Source organism: Castor canadensis, chromosome 19 (assembly GCF_047511655.1).
Source record: "Castor canadensis chromosome 19, mCasCan1.hap1v2, whole genome shotgun sequence".
NCBI classification, from domain to species: Eukaryota; Metazoa; Chordata; class Mammalia; order Rodentia; family Castoridae; genus Castor; species Castor canadensis.
In genome coordinates, this window is record NC_133404.1 from 557611 (window position 1) to 573056 (window position 15446).

At 58.1% G+C, this 15446-nt stretch overlaps 1 protein-coding gene across 1 annotated transcript in view; it reads left to right on the forward strand.

The window, feature by feature from the left end:
• Positions 1–292: 292 nt before the first annotated feature.
• Coro2b (coronin 2B) overlaps positions 293–15446 on the forward strand; it is a 108393-nt gene continuing 93239 nt past the window's right edge. The window contains exon 1 of the mRNA XM_020185578.2: positions 293–371. Within this exon, the coding sequence (XP_020041167.1) occupies positions 357–371 (15 nt within the window). The 5' untranslated portion in view covers positions 293–356. The remainder of the gene's footprint in view (positions 372–15446) is intronic.

Below are 15446 nucleotides of genomic sequence, written 5' to 3' on the forward strand. Positions count from 1 at the left end.
AGCGCGGCAGTGCCCTCGGGCGCGGGGCGGCGGGGCCGGGTGCGGCGGGCCGCCCTCCCCGCCTCTCCCTCCGCCTCCTCCTTTGTAGCAGCTCGAGGCCCTTCCTCCCCGCCCCCAGCCGGCCCGCTCCCTCGCTCCCTTTCTTCCTGCCTCGCCTTCCTGCGGCGGCCCGGGCTCATCCATTATAAATGCACAGTCGGGGCTGACATCAGCGCCGAGCGAGCGCCGACCCGCGGCCCTGCGCGCCTTCCCCGCCCGCCGCCCGCCCGCAGAGCTGCGCGGAGCGCGCGGGACCCCGGGCCGCTGCCGCCGCCCCCGCACGCCGCGCCCGCGCCCGCAGCGCCGCCGACTCCTGCATGACGGTCACCAAGGTAAGCGCGGCTCTCCGCAGCCCCGGGCCGGGCGGCGGGGGGCGCGCGGGCGGGGAAGGCGCGGCCGGCGCGCGCTCGGCGGCTCCCGCCTTGCCAGAGTCGCCGGGGGCACCGCGGAGGCAGGGCGAGGGCGCGGCCCCCGCCCCGGGACTGCAGTTTTAACCCCTGTTGCGGACACTGCGGTGTTAACCCCTGGAGGCTGGCTTGGGCTCCCCGGGCGCCCTGGCGTCCCTAGTGGAGCGCGTCGCCCGCAGGGACTGGGATGGGCTGGTCGTCCCCAGGCCCCTCGCCGGGGGCAAAGCCCCACCCCATCTGCCGGCCTCTGCCACGACCCAGAGCGCAGTCCGGCCCCACTCCGAAGCCACTGGGCAGAGGAGCCGCTGCCAGCAGTGGGGAAGGTTCTGCTGGGGCCCGCCTGAAGATGGGGAGTGGGGGAAGACACAGGGAAGGGGACGTCCTGGTGTCCCCCATACTGAAGGAGAGTTCTTGTGACTTGCCAGAGGGGCCTAGATTTATTGGAGAAGTTTGGGGGCGCCCCGGTTGTAGGGAGGATAGATTTAAAGAGGACAGCAGATGAGGCAGCGGAAGTGCCCAGGGTTAAGGGGCTGGGGGACACCCAATGTCAGATCTAACCCAAACAAACCCCTTGGGTGGATAACCTGGAGGGGTGGGGGCTTCTACTTTGGGCCTCAGTTTCTCTTGTGTAATGTGAGGACGCTAATGTGGTTCTGGGGTGGTGACAGGCAGTTGGAGAACCAATGAGATGAAGGGTGTGAACCTGCATCTTCTCAGGGCTCTGTCAGGATACAGGACTCACTTGGGAGCAGTGGAGGAGGACAAGTGAGGGCTGAGGGGCTGCCTCAGCTCTGGCTGCTTTTGGCAGGACAGCTGTAGCCCACAGGGCAGGACGTTTAGTGTTTGGAAATGACACAGACGCGGTTCAGCTGGGAGGGATTATGATCAGCAAGGCTATTAATGCCAAAGATGCAGCAGGCTGGGACAGAAGACAAGCAAACGGGCCCGGATGGGGAATAAAGGATGTGAGGTTTGTAACAACAGTGTGAAGGATCGACTCGGCACCTCCCGCGTCTTGGCATGTACACACATTCATGCAGCCATCCCGTCCAGGAGGCCTGCATGATGGTGCGTGCAGCTCCCTTTAGCTGAGATGTACCTGAGGCTCCGAGAGCCAGTGACTTGTCTGAGGTCACGCAGCAAGCGTGTGGCAGGACTAGGGTTTGCGCTCAGGTCAGCCTCAGTCTATAGCCTGTGATCTTCCTGTTTCTCTGTACTGTGGCGCTCTCTAGTATTGGTAGACCCTCCATGGTGGAGGCCTGGTGCCTTGGCACAGGAAGGACAAGGAAATACACGAAGGTGAGCACTTGCCTGGCCTGATAACCCTGCTGGAAGACCTGCCCTGTTGGAATCCAGGGATTAAACTCTAACACTGCCCCTCACCCAGTTCCTAGCCCCCACCCAGCAAGCCCCTCCATGCCTGTCACCTCCTGCTCCAACCAATGTGGCCTTGGCTTAAGCCAGCTCAGAGGATTAAATAAAACTCCCTCCTTAACCCTGTCTTCTCTCCCCTGTGGCCCTTCACAGACCAGCCCTGTTCCTGCAGAGCGCAGGCAAGGCCTGGGCGCCATCCTGCTGCCTGCAAGCCTGCAGGGAGAGGCTCCCTGTGTACCCAGGAGAGATCACTGTGTCCTGAGAGTCAGAAGGCCTGGCCTTTAGTCCTAAATTGGCCATCCACAGACTGTGTGATCTTGACCAGTCGTTTTCCTTCTCTTCCTCTGTTTTTCCATGTGTGAAATGCAGGAACTCATCTCCATGACCCCAATGCTGAACCTAGGAACAGCTTCAGTTCTGGCATGGGGCTCTGGTTATCTGTGTGTGGTCTGATGACCCAGCAGACATGAAGGAGAGCCCCAAAATGAGCATGGGAGGTGGGTCACTGTTACAGAGTGGGGTGGTAGGTGGGGGAGGGAACAGGAGAGAGAAGCTGCTGCCCCTCCAGGTGCGGGTCCTGTTTGTGTCAGGTCCTGTGGGCCAGGGATTACGAGAGCTAAGTGCTCAGAAAGACTTGGGAAGCGACGAAGAGAAAGCTGCTACATCCTTATAGTGGCACCTCTTTAGGGGAGCCAAGCCTCAGTTTCTCATTTACCACTCTTTTTCAAACACATCTGGCTCCTTTGTGAGGAACCCTGGAGATGCTGCCTAGAATACCCGGGGGCTCCTGGAGAGATGCCAGCCCTTGGTAGCATCAGGGACACAGCCGTATGGGTCTCTGGCTTGCTCGTCTGATGGCATTTGTCCTGGCTGTGATGATTACAGTTGTATGTATTTTAGTAAGCCACCTTAATTTCCTTATGGACTGAGAAGAAGGGAAACCAAGAGAGGGAGAGAGAGAGAAAAGCTGAGGGAGGGACCTGGTGCGGCTTCCCAAGCTATGAGATGACCACCCATAGGCCACGGCTGCCCCTTTTCCATGCAGCGTGCTTCCATAGGGCAAGCCAGGGGCGAGGGGCACAGGCTGCGTCCTGGTGACGAGTGGCTCCAAGTTCTTACTCCTGTGTTTTCATTTTCTGTCTCTATTTCGTCCTACTCACGTGCCACGATAGCAGCAGTTCCCACGTTTAGATACCTGTCTCCAGCCCGCTGTCCGTTGGAAAGCAGGGCACGAAGTGCATCAGAGTTGTGTGTAAAGTATGAGTTGCTGGCCATGGGAAAAGCCTGTGTGCTGTGGAGGACTTCACAACACCCTTTTGCTGCTCTGCGTTCTTGTTGAGTGATTTGCTGTTGACTGTGATGTGCCCAGAGGTGGGGCATCTGGGTGAGGGACAAGGTGGCTTGAGTGACCGATGCCCCATTCTTGGGTGTGCAGTAGGAAGTTAGATGTGAATGAGCTGAGGGCTTTCCAAGCGTCTGAGACCAGCTTGGCGGGTCAGCGTCCAGGCCAAAGTGCCTTGACATACAGGAATGCATGCTGCACCTCAGAAGGACTTAGGACATGTGGCAGAGGGGACACCTGGATGGCAGCCTCCTGTCCTCACTGGGCTTCTATCTCAGGTTCAGGCCATGTGGCTCTTTCTGTGGCGAGCCTCACTCTGCTACCCTGTCCTGAAGGCTCCGCCTGCCCACAGGTGGAGGGCCACTGGTGAAGGTGGAGGGACCAAAGACAGTGTCATCCTGCCCAGGTAGAAACACCTGTGTTTGTCAAGGACCAGAAGTCTCCTGGGTGCCTGTGGAGTCACCCACAGGGGACGGAACACGGGAGAAGTCCAGTCATGGTGCCGTCCTTGGAAAGTGAGGGAACTCAGATCCTGGGGACAGAAGTTATGACTGCCATCCTGGAAGTTGAAGGCTGGAGGGTGAGGACCCAGGCCCTTGGGACTCCTGGCTGACCTCTCTCTGCCCGGCTGACCTGTGGAGGCAGGACAGGCACTTAGCCCTGCACCTGTTACCTGGCGGCCTTGCCCTGCCTGTCCTGCTGGGATCTGGACAGGCCTCTGCTGTGCAGCCTGTCCCCTGGAGACAGCATGGAGGTAAGGGACAGGGTCAGGTGGCATGGAGCTCTTGCTGCACCCAGCTGATGTCAGGATGGGGACAGGATCACAAGGCCCTGTCTCAAGTCCCTGGCTTCAGGACCCTTCTACTTCCCAGTTCCTCTCTCCTGTCTGGCTGTGACTGGAGGAGACATGGAAGAGCCAGAAGTTCCCAGAGCCTGGTCCAGTGGCCCCGAGGTGCCAGCACAGACCCAGCTCCTAGTGCTTGGGGTGGGGAGGCCCTGCTGCCCTTGCCCCACACCCGTCACGCCTCCTTCTGCCTGTAGGCCTTCCAGGTGCCTGGCGTCCTGCTGCAAGAAGGTGTGTGGCCCTGTCATTTGTTGGTCAACACCCTAGGAACCCTGCTTAGACTCAGGACCTCGGGGGGGAACAGACCTGAAGGGGATATCCCAAGTCCCAGTAAGGAGCCCCAAGGTCCCGTGAGTACCAGCCAGGAATGTCTGCCTTGCCTGCATTCTGTAAGTGCTCCATCAATGCAGGGGCGATCGTTCTTTATTGTCTGCCTCCTGGCCATGAAGCCCATTCTCCAGAAAAGCTGCCACCTCCTTTGCGCCTGAAGGCCCTGTGTTCCCTTCCCTGGGACGTGGTCCCTTGGCACCTGGGGGCAGTGTGAAGTCAGGAGGTGCAGACGTAAGCTTGGCGGGTGTGGAATGAGGCTACTGGCAGCACCAGGATCCTGGCAGCGTGCGGATTGGCAGCTCGGCGATGGAGTGAGGTTTTCCACTGTCTTTGGGCCCACAGCTGGAGCAGACACCGCCTCCGCCAGCACCGGCGGCCGCAGTCTGGTCTGGAGATTCAGTGTGGCCAGCAAGCTTGTCCTGTGTCCAGGAGATGGGAGAAAGCTCAGACTCCTGGTGTTCGGCCCGACCCTTTCCCTCTCCTTCAGAGCCCAGAGCAGCTCCAGTGCCACCAAATTCCCCTTCCTTGTGCTGTGGCCTCCAGAGGACCAGGCCCTGGCGGGGAACAGCCTGCAGCCAGGGCAGCTCGGAGCAGCTGGCACCGGGCAGGCCCTGCCAGGGAGAGACAGATGCAAATCCAGTGGCAGCCACATGAAGAAAAGCTGTTGAGAGGAGTCTGTCCTTTGTGGGCCTGGAGTGTGGGACAGCTGCTCAGGAGGCAGTGGGGGGAGGCGCGGGTAGAAGCTGCCACTGGAGGCCCCTGGAGGGACTGTGTGATTGGTTTCTGGCTGGCACCCTCCTTCCAATTAATTAGGGAGCACTGGGAGGATCTGAGTCTGCTCAGGCCCCAGTTTACAGAGCGTGTGTGTGGAATCCTTTCACACTCCACAGTGAGGGAGAGGACTCTCTGTTTATGATGAATAAGCAGAGGCTCCAGGAGAGAGCACCACCCCCTGGTCACAGAGCCGATGTTTGTCAGAGGCGGGATGCACACCCGATCTTCTGGCGGGGACTTTGTCACGACTGACCGCAGCACAGAACTAAGGGTGGTTAAGCTGGCACTGGGGACGGTGCCTGCAGGTACTGTGCATACCACACTCTACTCGATCCAACCCATTTTCCACAGCCAGAAACTGAGGCTCAGTGAGAGCAAGGGACTTCCTCATGATTGGATTCTGGGCTGGGGCGCCTGGATTTGCACCTGGAGTTTTCTCTTTTCTTTTTTTTTTTTTTTTTTTTGGTGATATTGGTGTTTGAACTCAGGGATTCATGCTTGATCCCTGGTGATGCCAAAAAAGAAGGAAAGGAAGGGAAGAAGGAAGAAAGGAAGGAAGGAAGGAAGGAAGAGAAAAAAAGTGTCTTTTTTTTATTTACTCTTCATGAATTATTATCAGCTCCCTTTCTTAGTGGTGCAGAAACAGAGCCCAGAGAGGATGTAGGCGGTTACCAAGGTCGCTCGCCACTCTGCCAGGTTGTTGGCAGTGACCCTGAAACATGGCCAGAGCAGGGGACCTGGGGGTAGAGGACTCGGGCCTCGCTGTGCCTTCGCCTTACTGTGTGACCTTGGGCTAGTTCTGGACATCTTGGAGCTGCGTGCTGTGGTCTCCGTCTCTGTAAGCAGCACAGAAAGGAGACGCCGTGTGGATGGATGGCGTGGGAGAGCAGGGCTAGTTTGTGCTCCGGTGTTTCATCGGCCTCCTTCTCCCCTGGTGTGCTCAACGTCAGAATCGAGTCCCCCTCTAGCTGGGAAGGTCCGTCTCTTCCAAACAGCCTCTCTCAGTTTCCTCTGTGTCGAGCTAGTTTGCTGTGGACGAGAAGTCGCTGTCCTCTCTTCTTATTCTATTTTGGCCACTTTTGTGTGCTTGGGATAAATATTTCGGCTGCAAAAGTTTGGAGTCCTGCTTTCATTTGAAAAGTGAGCCAAATAAAGCATCTAAACCTTGGTGTGCATCACCCTGGCTCCTGGCAGGCAGAGCTCCCGTGGAGGGCCAATGGCCCCAGAGCACAGTCCTATCCGGCTTCTGCTGGTCCCCATGTCAGATGGCCTTGACTGTGGCGCCCCTGGCTCAGACCAGCTCTTCCTCTGAGCTTGTGGAAGGGAATCTCCTCTATTAGCCTGAGGGAGAGCAAACCATTTAAACTCCTTGAACTTGACTCAGAAGTAACAGTTTTACTGGAATCTGCCGCGGTCTCCAGCAAACGGAGCAGCTGATGGAGAGACGTGTGTGGTGACAGGTGACACAGGGACTTCGTTTCCGAGTTGTTTTTTGTTTAGCTCATGAAGAAAATGCCATCTGCACTGCTCTGGTGACCTCCAGGTGAAGGTTCACTTACAGGAAAGCCGGGTTGCTCAGGATTCCGAGAAGCTTGGATTCTGGGCAAGGGGGTTTCTCCTAGGGGAAGGGCCAGCTGATAACTTTATCGTGGCCAGTCTGCCTTCCAGCCGCCTCGGGTGGCTTCCTGCCTTCCTTACCATCCTGTTTGGCCTATGGGACTTTCAGGGGTGAGCTGTCCTGTTAAGCCGGCCCTTCAGTTCTCAGTGTGCAGAGATGCCCCATCTCCAGCGTCCAGCTGCAGGTGGAGGCTGGGCTCCCTGACTCCATGTGAGTTTGCCGAGGCCAGGGCTCAATCCGACTCCTCTTCACTGCCTCGAACAGTGCTCTTCAGAGGGCTGTGCTTAGTACTGAGGGTGCTAAGACTTTTGGGGTATTGGGTGTAGACACCCAAAACTTGGATCAAGGTTGAAACACGGCTAGGTGTTGCTGGGCAGGTTGAGGCTCTTGCTCTTAGCCATCCATGACTGCTATAGCCACAGGACTTTAAAAATAGGCAGGAGACACCCCCATTCTGCAGAGGAGCACACTGGGGCCCAGGAGCTCTGTCTCTGAGGACACAGGGAGGATGTGGATCAGTGGGGGTAAGGGCTTTCCTCCCGCAAGTTAGTAGTGGGGCGATTCAAAAGTGGGAGGTGAGGAGAGTTCCAGAATGGAGTCTGAGAATTTAGCCTGAACGAGAGGGGTCCTGAGTGGACAGGCTTGGCTCCCCCAGTGACCAGCCAGGAGCACCGGGCCCCAAGGCCTGCTGTGTTTGGGTGGTGGCAGAGACAGGAGGAGCAACTTCTGAGCTCTTCCCGTCAGCCACCAGGCTGTGATTATGGGGCCTGGCAGCTGCTGGTCCTACGTGCAGGGCTGCCACCGTGGCCTCGGCTGCAGCCCATCTCGCTCCTGGAAGCTGGCCTCCTGGCGTGCTAGGCTGCTGCCTCTCTATCCTTTCATCTGAGTTCCAGCCTGAGAGGCTGGGTTGCTGTGAGCTTCCCTCTGGCCAGGCTTGAGAAGTCTCTGACCAAATTCTCCCTGGATCTCTGGCTTGGAGGGAGGGAAGAAGGGGGGAGTAAGGGAGTGCTCAGGAGCCATAAACAAAGCCGCCCCCCTGGGGCCCCAGGCTGGGAGGACCTTGGCTTTGGAAGAGCAGCGAACAAGGACAGGCTGTCCCCAGATGCTGTGTACTGCACAACTCTGACTCAGTACCCCACAGCTCTGCTGCTCTCCCCACTTTTCAGATGGGGAAACCCGAGCCTCAAGAAAGGTGTGCCCACCCCGACTCGCACAGTGGAGACAGGGGACATGGGGTCTGACCCTGTTACGCCTGCTTGTACGGCCTAACGGGCCTACCCATGGCCTGGTGGCCTGACTGTGGATAGGGACTGTGCCCTGGGCAGGCTCTTCTCAGGATGTCCTCCCCTGTCACCCACGCAGACCCACTGAGGACCTCAGTTCCTTTGGACCTTTTAGACGTCGTTACAATGTATCCCTTTAAGGCTGAGGAGGCAGAGGCAGGCAAGGGGCCGGGAAAGGGGGCATCTAGGTGGGGCAGCATGAGCAGGGGCCGGGGAGAGCAGGCGCTGCTGGGTGGAAGGGGTGAGCAGGCTGTGGTTGAGGCCGGCGGGAGCCACAGAAGCTCCAGATATAGTTGCAGCCTGGACTTCATCCTGTGCTGAGGTTAGGAAGGGCTCTTTGCTGTCCGGGAGGTCGCCCCACCTGTGATGCCCGGAGCAGAGGGTAAGTGGACAGTCACCGTGGAGCCTCTGCACAGCAAGGAGAGGGAGGTGTCGTGGCCCCCAGCCCGGATTTGTGGAAAGTGCCTTGCTATGCGTGGACTTTCGGAATGGTTGGATCCAGGCATTAAGAAGCTTGGATGGCCAGAAGGCCAGAGTGTCCTTCTGGGAAGACCTGGGCACAGCCAGACATCAAGAGCCTGAATCCAGCCCTCACGCTCCCTCTCTGTGTGACCTTCAGTTGGTTCCTTCCTTCTGGCTGAGACTCAGTTTCCCCAGCTTCTTAGGGTACTGTATCTTCTGGTTGGAGGCTGGGTGGACCTCAGCCCTATCACTGCCCAGCCGCAGGCCTTGTCCACCATCCTCCTTCCTGTCGTCAACACATCCCGCCACCAGCGTCTCCTTCCGTGCCGTGTCCTCTGAGGTCCACGATCCATGCAGCCTCAGCTTGTGAGAAGCACTGTCAACATGCGGGTGGAGGATGGAGTTCGAGTCTTCCCTGTGATTCGAGGAAGCACTCACCTGTCTTCAACCTTGCACCCCTTCTCACAAATCTGGTGTTGATACAGCCCTGGGCACACGTGGGGTCTTCCTCTCGGGTCCTCCAAGCCGCCTGTGCTTCTGCCGCCTACCGCAGGACGGACTGCCCCATTCTAAGAAGAGGTCCCGGGGTGGGCTGGGGTATCAGACCCGCTGAGCTAGAGCACAGACAGCCTTCTGGCGCTGTGGTGGTTTCACCATGTGCTTAAGTGTGGGCAAGTGTGGCTGGGAGCACAGAGGAGTTGTGCATTCAGACACATTGTATCTATTTTACACCTTAGTTAAAGCGTGAATGGAAGGAAATTCTCACATATTCACTCTACAAACACCCGCTTGTGCTCCAGGCAGCCCAGGTGTGCCGAGGGGAGGGTGGTGCAGAGGTGAGATCATCGGAGCTCAGAGGAGGCTCTCGGCTGCCCATGGCGGGGGTTTCTCAACCCTGGCCAGGTTTAAACACCTGTCTGCTGGACCGCCAGCTGGGTAGCGTTTGATTTAGTGTCCTGTCACTGTCTCAAGATTCTTTGTGAGTTTTGAGAAAGTGACCCTGGCATTTCTGCAGTCGGTCCTCCCTGGCCCTCCAATCCCTGTCAAGCACCCTGCAGCTTCCTTCTGGGGCAGCCAGGTACAGAGGCGGCCCTCATCCTTGGACAGCCTGAGCCTGGCTTTCTAGACTTGGGACAACGCTACCTTTTGAGGGAGAGCCACAAGACTGGTTCCTAGGTGGTGGTGACAGAGCCATGGGGGAGCTCAGGGAGGGGGAGCAGTCAAGGAAGGCTTCCTGGAGGAGGTGGCACCTGAGCTGTCCTGAGCAAGGTGAGGAGAAAAGGCCAAGGGTGACAAGCTTTTGGAGAGGGACAGAGGCTACCAAGTGAGGCTGTAGCAGAGAGCCCTGGGGTTGGGACTGGACTGGGAAGCATAGGAAATGACCATCTTTGAATCAGCTTCCTGTCGGCAATGGGGAGCTATTGAGTGTCTGGGATCTGAGAATAACCAGCTCTGAAAATGTTTGAATGAATAAACCAAAGGGCTCAGAGGCGTGTTGGAGGGGTCTCCCTTCCACGTTCCTGGGGTTTCCAGTGAGTTTGGGCCTGCCAGGTCCTGGAGGCTCAACATTTCTCTTGACTGGGGGGGAACCTGGTGTCCCTGGCATGGGCAGCAGTGACTACAGTGTCCCCAAAAGCAGCAGAGACAAGGGAACCACTTCCTTCCACTCACAGGAGCAGCAGCGCACGGTGGGGGTGGAGTGGGGTGCTCCTGGCACATACCCCGAGCTCTGCGCTCCAGCTCTGTCCGGGTCACTGTCCCGTCTAGCAGCGAGCGTCTTCCACGCCCCGCAGACTCTGCAGTGCGCAGGTGGGCGGTGGGGGTGCTGCTGGGAGAGAGGGGCCCGTTTCTGGGTCCCGGCAGCACATCAAAGAAGATCTGCGTGTGTCCTCAGTGTTTCCAGGAAGAGAAAGCAGCTGTGTTTATAGGGCCCACCCTCCAGGGGAGAAGCCGGGGAGCCAGCCGCTTCCGGGTCTCAGAGCCCGGGGTCGGTGGGTCTGAAGCCGGGCAGGGCCCATGTGCTCAGAAGGAAGCGGGATGGCAGTTTTCTGGAGAGGCCAGAGAGCCTCTGACCACGGAAAGCTTTCAGCACAAAAGTCTGCTTTTCCTGCAGACTTGCAGCAACCGCTGGACTCTCGGCCTCGCCCTGTTCTGGGCTCTGCTTCTACCAGGCTGTGTGACCATGGGCAAGTCACTTGTCCTCTCTGGGTCATTATCTCCAACCCAGTCCCTCCTCCCCTGGACGGTGTTCGCAGGGTCAGGTGGGCTTGCTCTGAGGTGGCAGAGAAGGTAGAGGAAGGGTTGCACGGTACTCGGTCCTAGCGGGGCAGTGTTCAGGGCTGGGGAACACCAAACACTGAGTGGCCAGCAGGTGGAGCTCAGCTGGGGCTGTGGGGTCAGGCTTAGGGCCGAAGAGCCCCTTCCTGCCTTCCTCCCCTAGCAAGGCCTCAGTGTCCCATGTCCCTGAGAACACTCGCTCACATCACAGGATATCCTCCCAGGAATGGGCCGCGTGTCCGGTTCACATCCCCTGGGAGTCACAGGCATCAAAGAGCAAGAACAAGATGGCACTTCCTCCCGATGGGGAACCGGCCCTGTCTTCAGACACTGAAGCCTAGGGGTGCCCAGCCCAGGGGTGGCCCCTGATCACCCGCTGTCCACACTAAGGGACTGGGACCTGCCCTCAGTCCCGCTCCTGGACCAGAGCTGGCACTGGAGCTGGACCTTGCCCCATGTGGACCTCATAAGTGGAAAATGGCTATTTTAACTAGAACTACCCAAATTGTCATGCACACAGCCAGCCAGGCAGCACCTGCTCACACCAGGTGCCATGTGAACAAGGGACACAGAGGGGACCAACTTCCCCAGCCTTTAAGGAAGTTGAATTCAGTCTGGATGGTGGACAGGGACGGACACAAATCTGACAAGGTGATTGGACTTGGGCTGAGTGGGAGTCCTGAGGACTGTGGGGACCTGGGGAGCCTGGAGGTGGTGTCTGACCTTGACTTTGGAGGCACAAGTAGCCCCTGGGACGTTCCTGAGCGGGAGGCCGTCCAGTGAGTGAGTGTGGAGCTCCGGCAGCTGGGAAGGTGGCCCGGTGGGAATGAGGCCGGGCTAGTTGTGCGTGAGCCTTACTCAGTCAGTCAGTGAACTCGTTAGAATCTGCGACAGTAGTCCTTAAGTGTGTACTGTGCCAGTGAGTGTTCTAGGTGATGGATCGACATTGTGAACAAAACAGAGAAAGCCCCCGTCCTCAGGGACAGGTACACAGAACACAAACACACCAATACTGTGACATCAGGTGGAGTCAAGAAAAATGCAGCAGCCAAGCCAGGCCTGGTGGAGCACGCCTGTAATCCCAGCACTTGGGAGGCTGAGGCAGGAGGATCACAGGTTCCAGGCCAGCAAGACCCTGTCTCAAAACAACAAGCAAAAACATTGACAAGAAGAACACAGCGGGGCCAGGGGCCTTGTGATCAGGTTGTATGGGCCAGGCCTTTGGGCCAGAGTGGGATAAACGGAGGGGTGGGGTCACATGGGTTGGGGGACAGCTCTCTGCTGAGAGCTGCAGGCGGTGAGGCTGGGAGGAGCCTGCTTGCCATCGAACGCTCAGCACAGGTCCTGGCCACAGGGTATGGTGAGGGCAGAGGCTCAGAAAGGAGGGTGAATAGGAAGCGAGGTCCTGCTGTCCAGAAGGCTGGCACATGCTTGTTGTTCACAAATGTTTGCCAACTGACTGACAGTGAGTGCTCTGGGGACTGTGAGGACCAGTAGGAGGGGGACATGGTTGGAGGCCTGAGCTTAGCAGCCATGTTGAGCAATGTGAACCTGAGCCGGGACAGAGCTGTGGGCATAAGGAAGTCCTGTGAGAAAGGGCTCCCACAGGACAGCCAGGGTCTCCCCACAGTCTTGGAAGAAGAACCGGGCACCACTGCAGAGGGTTCCCACGTCCCCCCGCCTCCGACCTGGGCCCAAGGAGCGAACCCAGCACCTGCATTTCATCTGCCCCTCATGGATGCTCCAAACTGGGTCACGTCCTCCTGCAGGGCCGGTGGGCGTCCTCGGGGCACGCCTTCCTCTGCCAGCCTAACCTCATTAGTAGTTTGAAGAGAACCATATTTATTTATTTTTTCCTTCAGGGAACTGGAGCCCTGCTTGTTTCAAATTGAGTAAAACCAAAGAGCAATTAAGAGAGGCAGAATTCTCGGTCAAGGGCAAATGACAGAGAAGCGCTGCTGCTTGCCTGGCTGCTGGGCACAGCTTTTCAGGGCTGGCTGGTTTGGGGGACAGGGAGAGGATGACACCATGGGGTTTAAATCTACCAGTCACGAATGTGATGGAAGGAACCAGACGAGCAGGGTTCCCTCACCTTCCCAAGCCTGGGGACCGTGCAGAGGGCCACCCCGAGTCCCGTGTGTCTTAGACCGTCGGTCCTTCAACAGCCCGTGAACACAGGCACGTGGGCTCCCCTGTGCCCATTTGTGGATGAAGACACTGAGGCTTTGCGGGGCTAGGTAACATGACCGAGGTCACGCAACTGCCAGACCGAGGTGGCACCAGGTTCTGTTGTGTCCCTTGTGTGCCACAGCCTCGGTTTGCCTGGCACTTTGCCTCTTGAAAGCATCGCTCTCACCCAGTCACTTCTGATTTCTGCTTCCCTCCCATCGGGGGAAAAAAAAAGAGAGAAAAACACCTAACAAAACGCTCCATTGCTGTGGCACTTGGAGGCGTCCCAGAGTTGCCGTGGAGAACCAGGACAGACAGGAGGCAGAAGTCCAGGCCATGCCTCCATCCCTGTCCCCCTCGCTGGACCACACAGTTAGACCTGTGGGCTCTCGCCGGGCCTGGGGGCAGCTGGCCAGCCACTGTGGTGCAGGCGAGGCCCGAGCGGGCCGGGTGGAAGCAGCAAGGGCCGGAGGTACTGGATGACGTTGTGGATGTCTGGAGGTTTTCTGTGTCTCCTCCTCTGTCACACGTGGCTAGCGATTTTTTGCTAATAGCAACCTCCTGGAAAAAAATGGATCCAAGGATAGCAGTCCAGCTTTCTCTGGAGACTTGGCCTGTCTTATAAAATGCGACCTAAAAGAAGCCGGGGCAGAGGGCTGGGTGGATCTGGGCAGAGGGCCTTCTGTTCATGCTGAGGCTTCTGGGAGAAAGAAGAAGCCTGACAGAAATGGGCCTGACCGGGGTGTGGGACCCAGCTGGGGCCAGGCTGGATTAGGAGAGCAGGAAGAGGGTGGGGGGACCCTATCGCCCCATCCTCTGGCTTCCTACTGAAAAGGCCACTCAGCTTCCCTCTCTGGCCACCATATACCTCTTTGGTCCCTGCCCAGAAGAGACAGCATTAATGCTTGCTGCCCCCAAATTCTGCCTGTGCTTTTCTGCTTCTTCTCTACTTAAAAAGTCTCCTGATCCCTGCTTCCAAGACCCCATCAAAATGCCACCTCTTCCAGGGAGGCTTCTTTGATGTCCCCTTCTCGAATCAAAGTCCTCTGATGGGACAGCTGTGTCCGGATGTGTGTTTCCAGCCTGAGCCTGTGTGGCGATGAGCGTGCAGTGGCACAGACGGTGATGTAATCGCGTTCTGTGCGTGGATCTAAGAATGCATTCTGTGTGTGCAGCATGGTTTTGGCCATGTGAAAAGCATTCGTTGGTACATTTGTCAGAGGGTGCAGAATAAAACCTCCAGCTGGGTCCCTGAAAGGGCCTGGGACAGATACAGGGAACTCATTCTTCCCTGTCCCATCCCCCAGCTGTCCTGGAAGCCTGGGAGGGAGAGGAAGTGCTCCCCGGGGCCCCTCAGACCTCCCGTCCCCGGGTGGCTCTGTGACAGCCCCCGCAGGCTGTGCCCTCCCTTGGGAGGCTGCTGTGTGCTGACCGGACATCCGGGTCTCATTGTGCCGCTACTCAAAAATTCATCTCTTCTAATTGTGCTGGAGGCCTGGGTGAACGCTGAGACTGCGCCAGGCTCTGGGGGCCGGGTCTCCATGGCAACCGAGGATGCGTCCTAATGAACCAGGTCCTTGGAGACTGGCTGGGGGGGGGGTCCCCCACCTGCACCTCACATGGCCTGATCTTGCTCTTCCTGCTCCCGAGCAGGGTCCGGAGTAACCTGGGGCGGAGGAGAGGGCAGGGAGGCAGACTCTGTGTGACACTCAGATGACCCCACAGCCACGTGACTGGGCAAGGATTTCCTCAACCTACAAAAAGAGCCATTCAGCTAAAAGTCCCCCGCACACGTGTACTCAGGCACCTGTGCACCTATACGGGTGCGTGCACAGACCACACTAAATTCCAGGCGCTTTAAGTGCTGCCCGCCGTTCACAGATCTTTTTACAGTGTGGGTGTTGCCAGCCTCCTGCAGGTCCTTCCTGTCAGCTCCTCCTCCAGGAAGCCTTCCGGGAGTGTCTGTCTCTCTCCCAGCCCTGTTCTAGGATAGCCCTTGGTTGGTTACAGCCCCAGGCATGTCTTACAGCACAGTCTGCCTAGGTGCGAGCGTCACTGAGTGTACACTGCTCCCCAGCAGGGTTTCCCCTGGCTCTCTGCAGCTCTGGGCTGGGTCCCTGGAGGCTCAGTCAGCAGAAGGGGTCTTTGTTAGCTGGCCCTCTGTCCTGGGCCCAGGTCTGGAGCATTGATGTGGACCTGGCTTCAGAAGCCTCCAGAAACCTGCTGCCTCCCGTGACCATGGTGATGGTTGGGGTGGGGAGGGGGGTAGCCCCTGGAGGAAGAAAGGGTGCCCCAGACCAGGCCTCTGGGGAAGAGTGGAGAAGAGGAGCCCTCAGGAAATGACCTTAGCAGTGGCCCAGCCTGGGCTGGACCTGCTTCCTGTGCTGGGCCCCCAGGCTCCTGGCCATCCTCAGCTGGCCACCCGCAGGAAGACCCTGCAGTGTGTGTGTGGGGGGGGGGATGCAGACCCAGCAATTTCTTTTTTTTTTCTTTTATTATTCATATGTGCATACAAGAGACCCAGCAA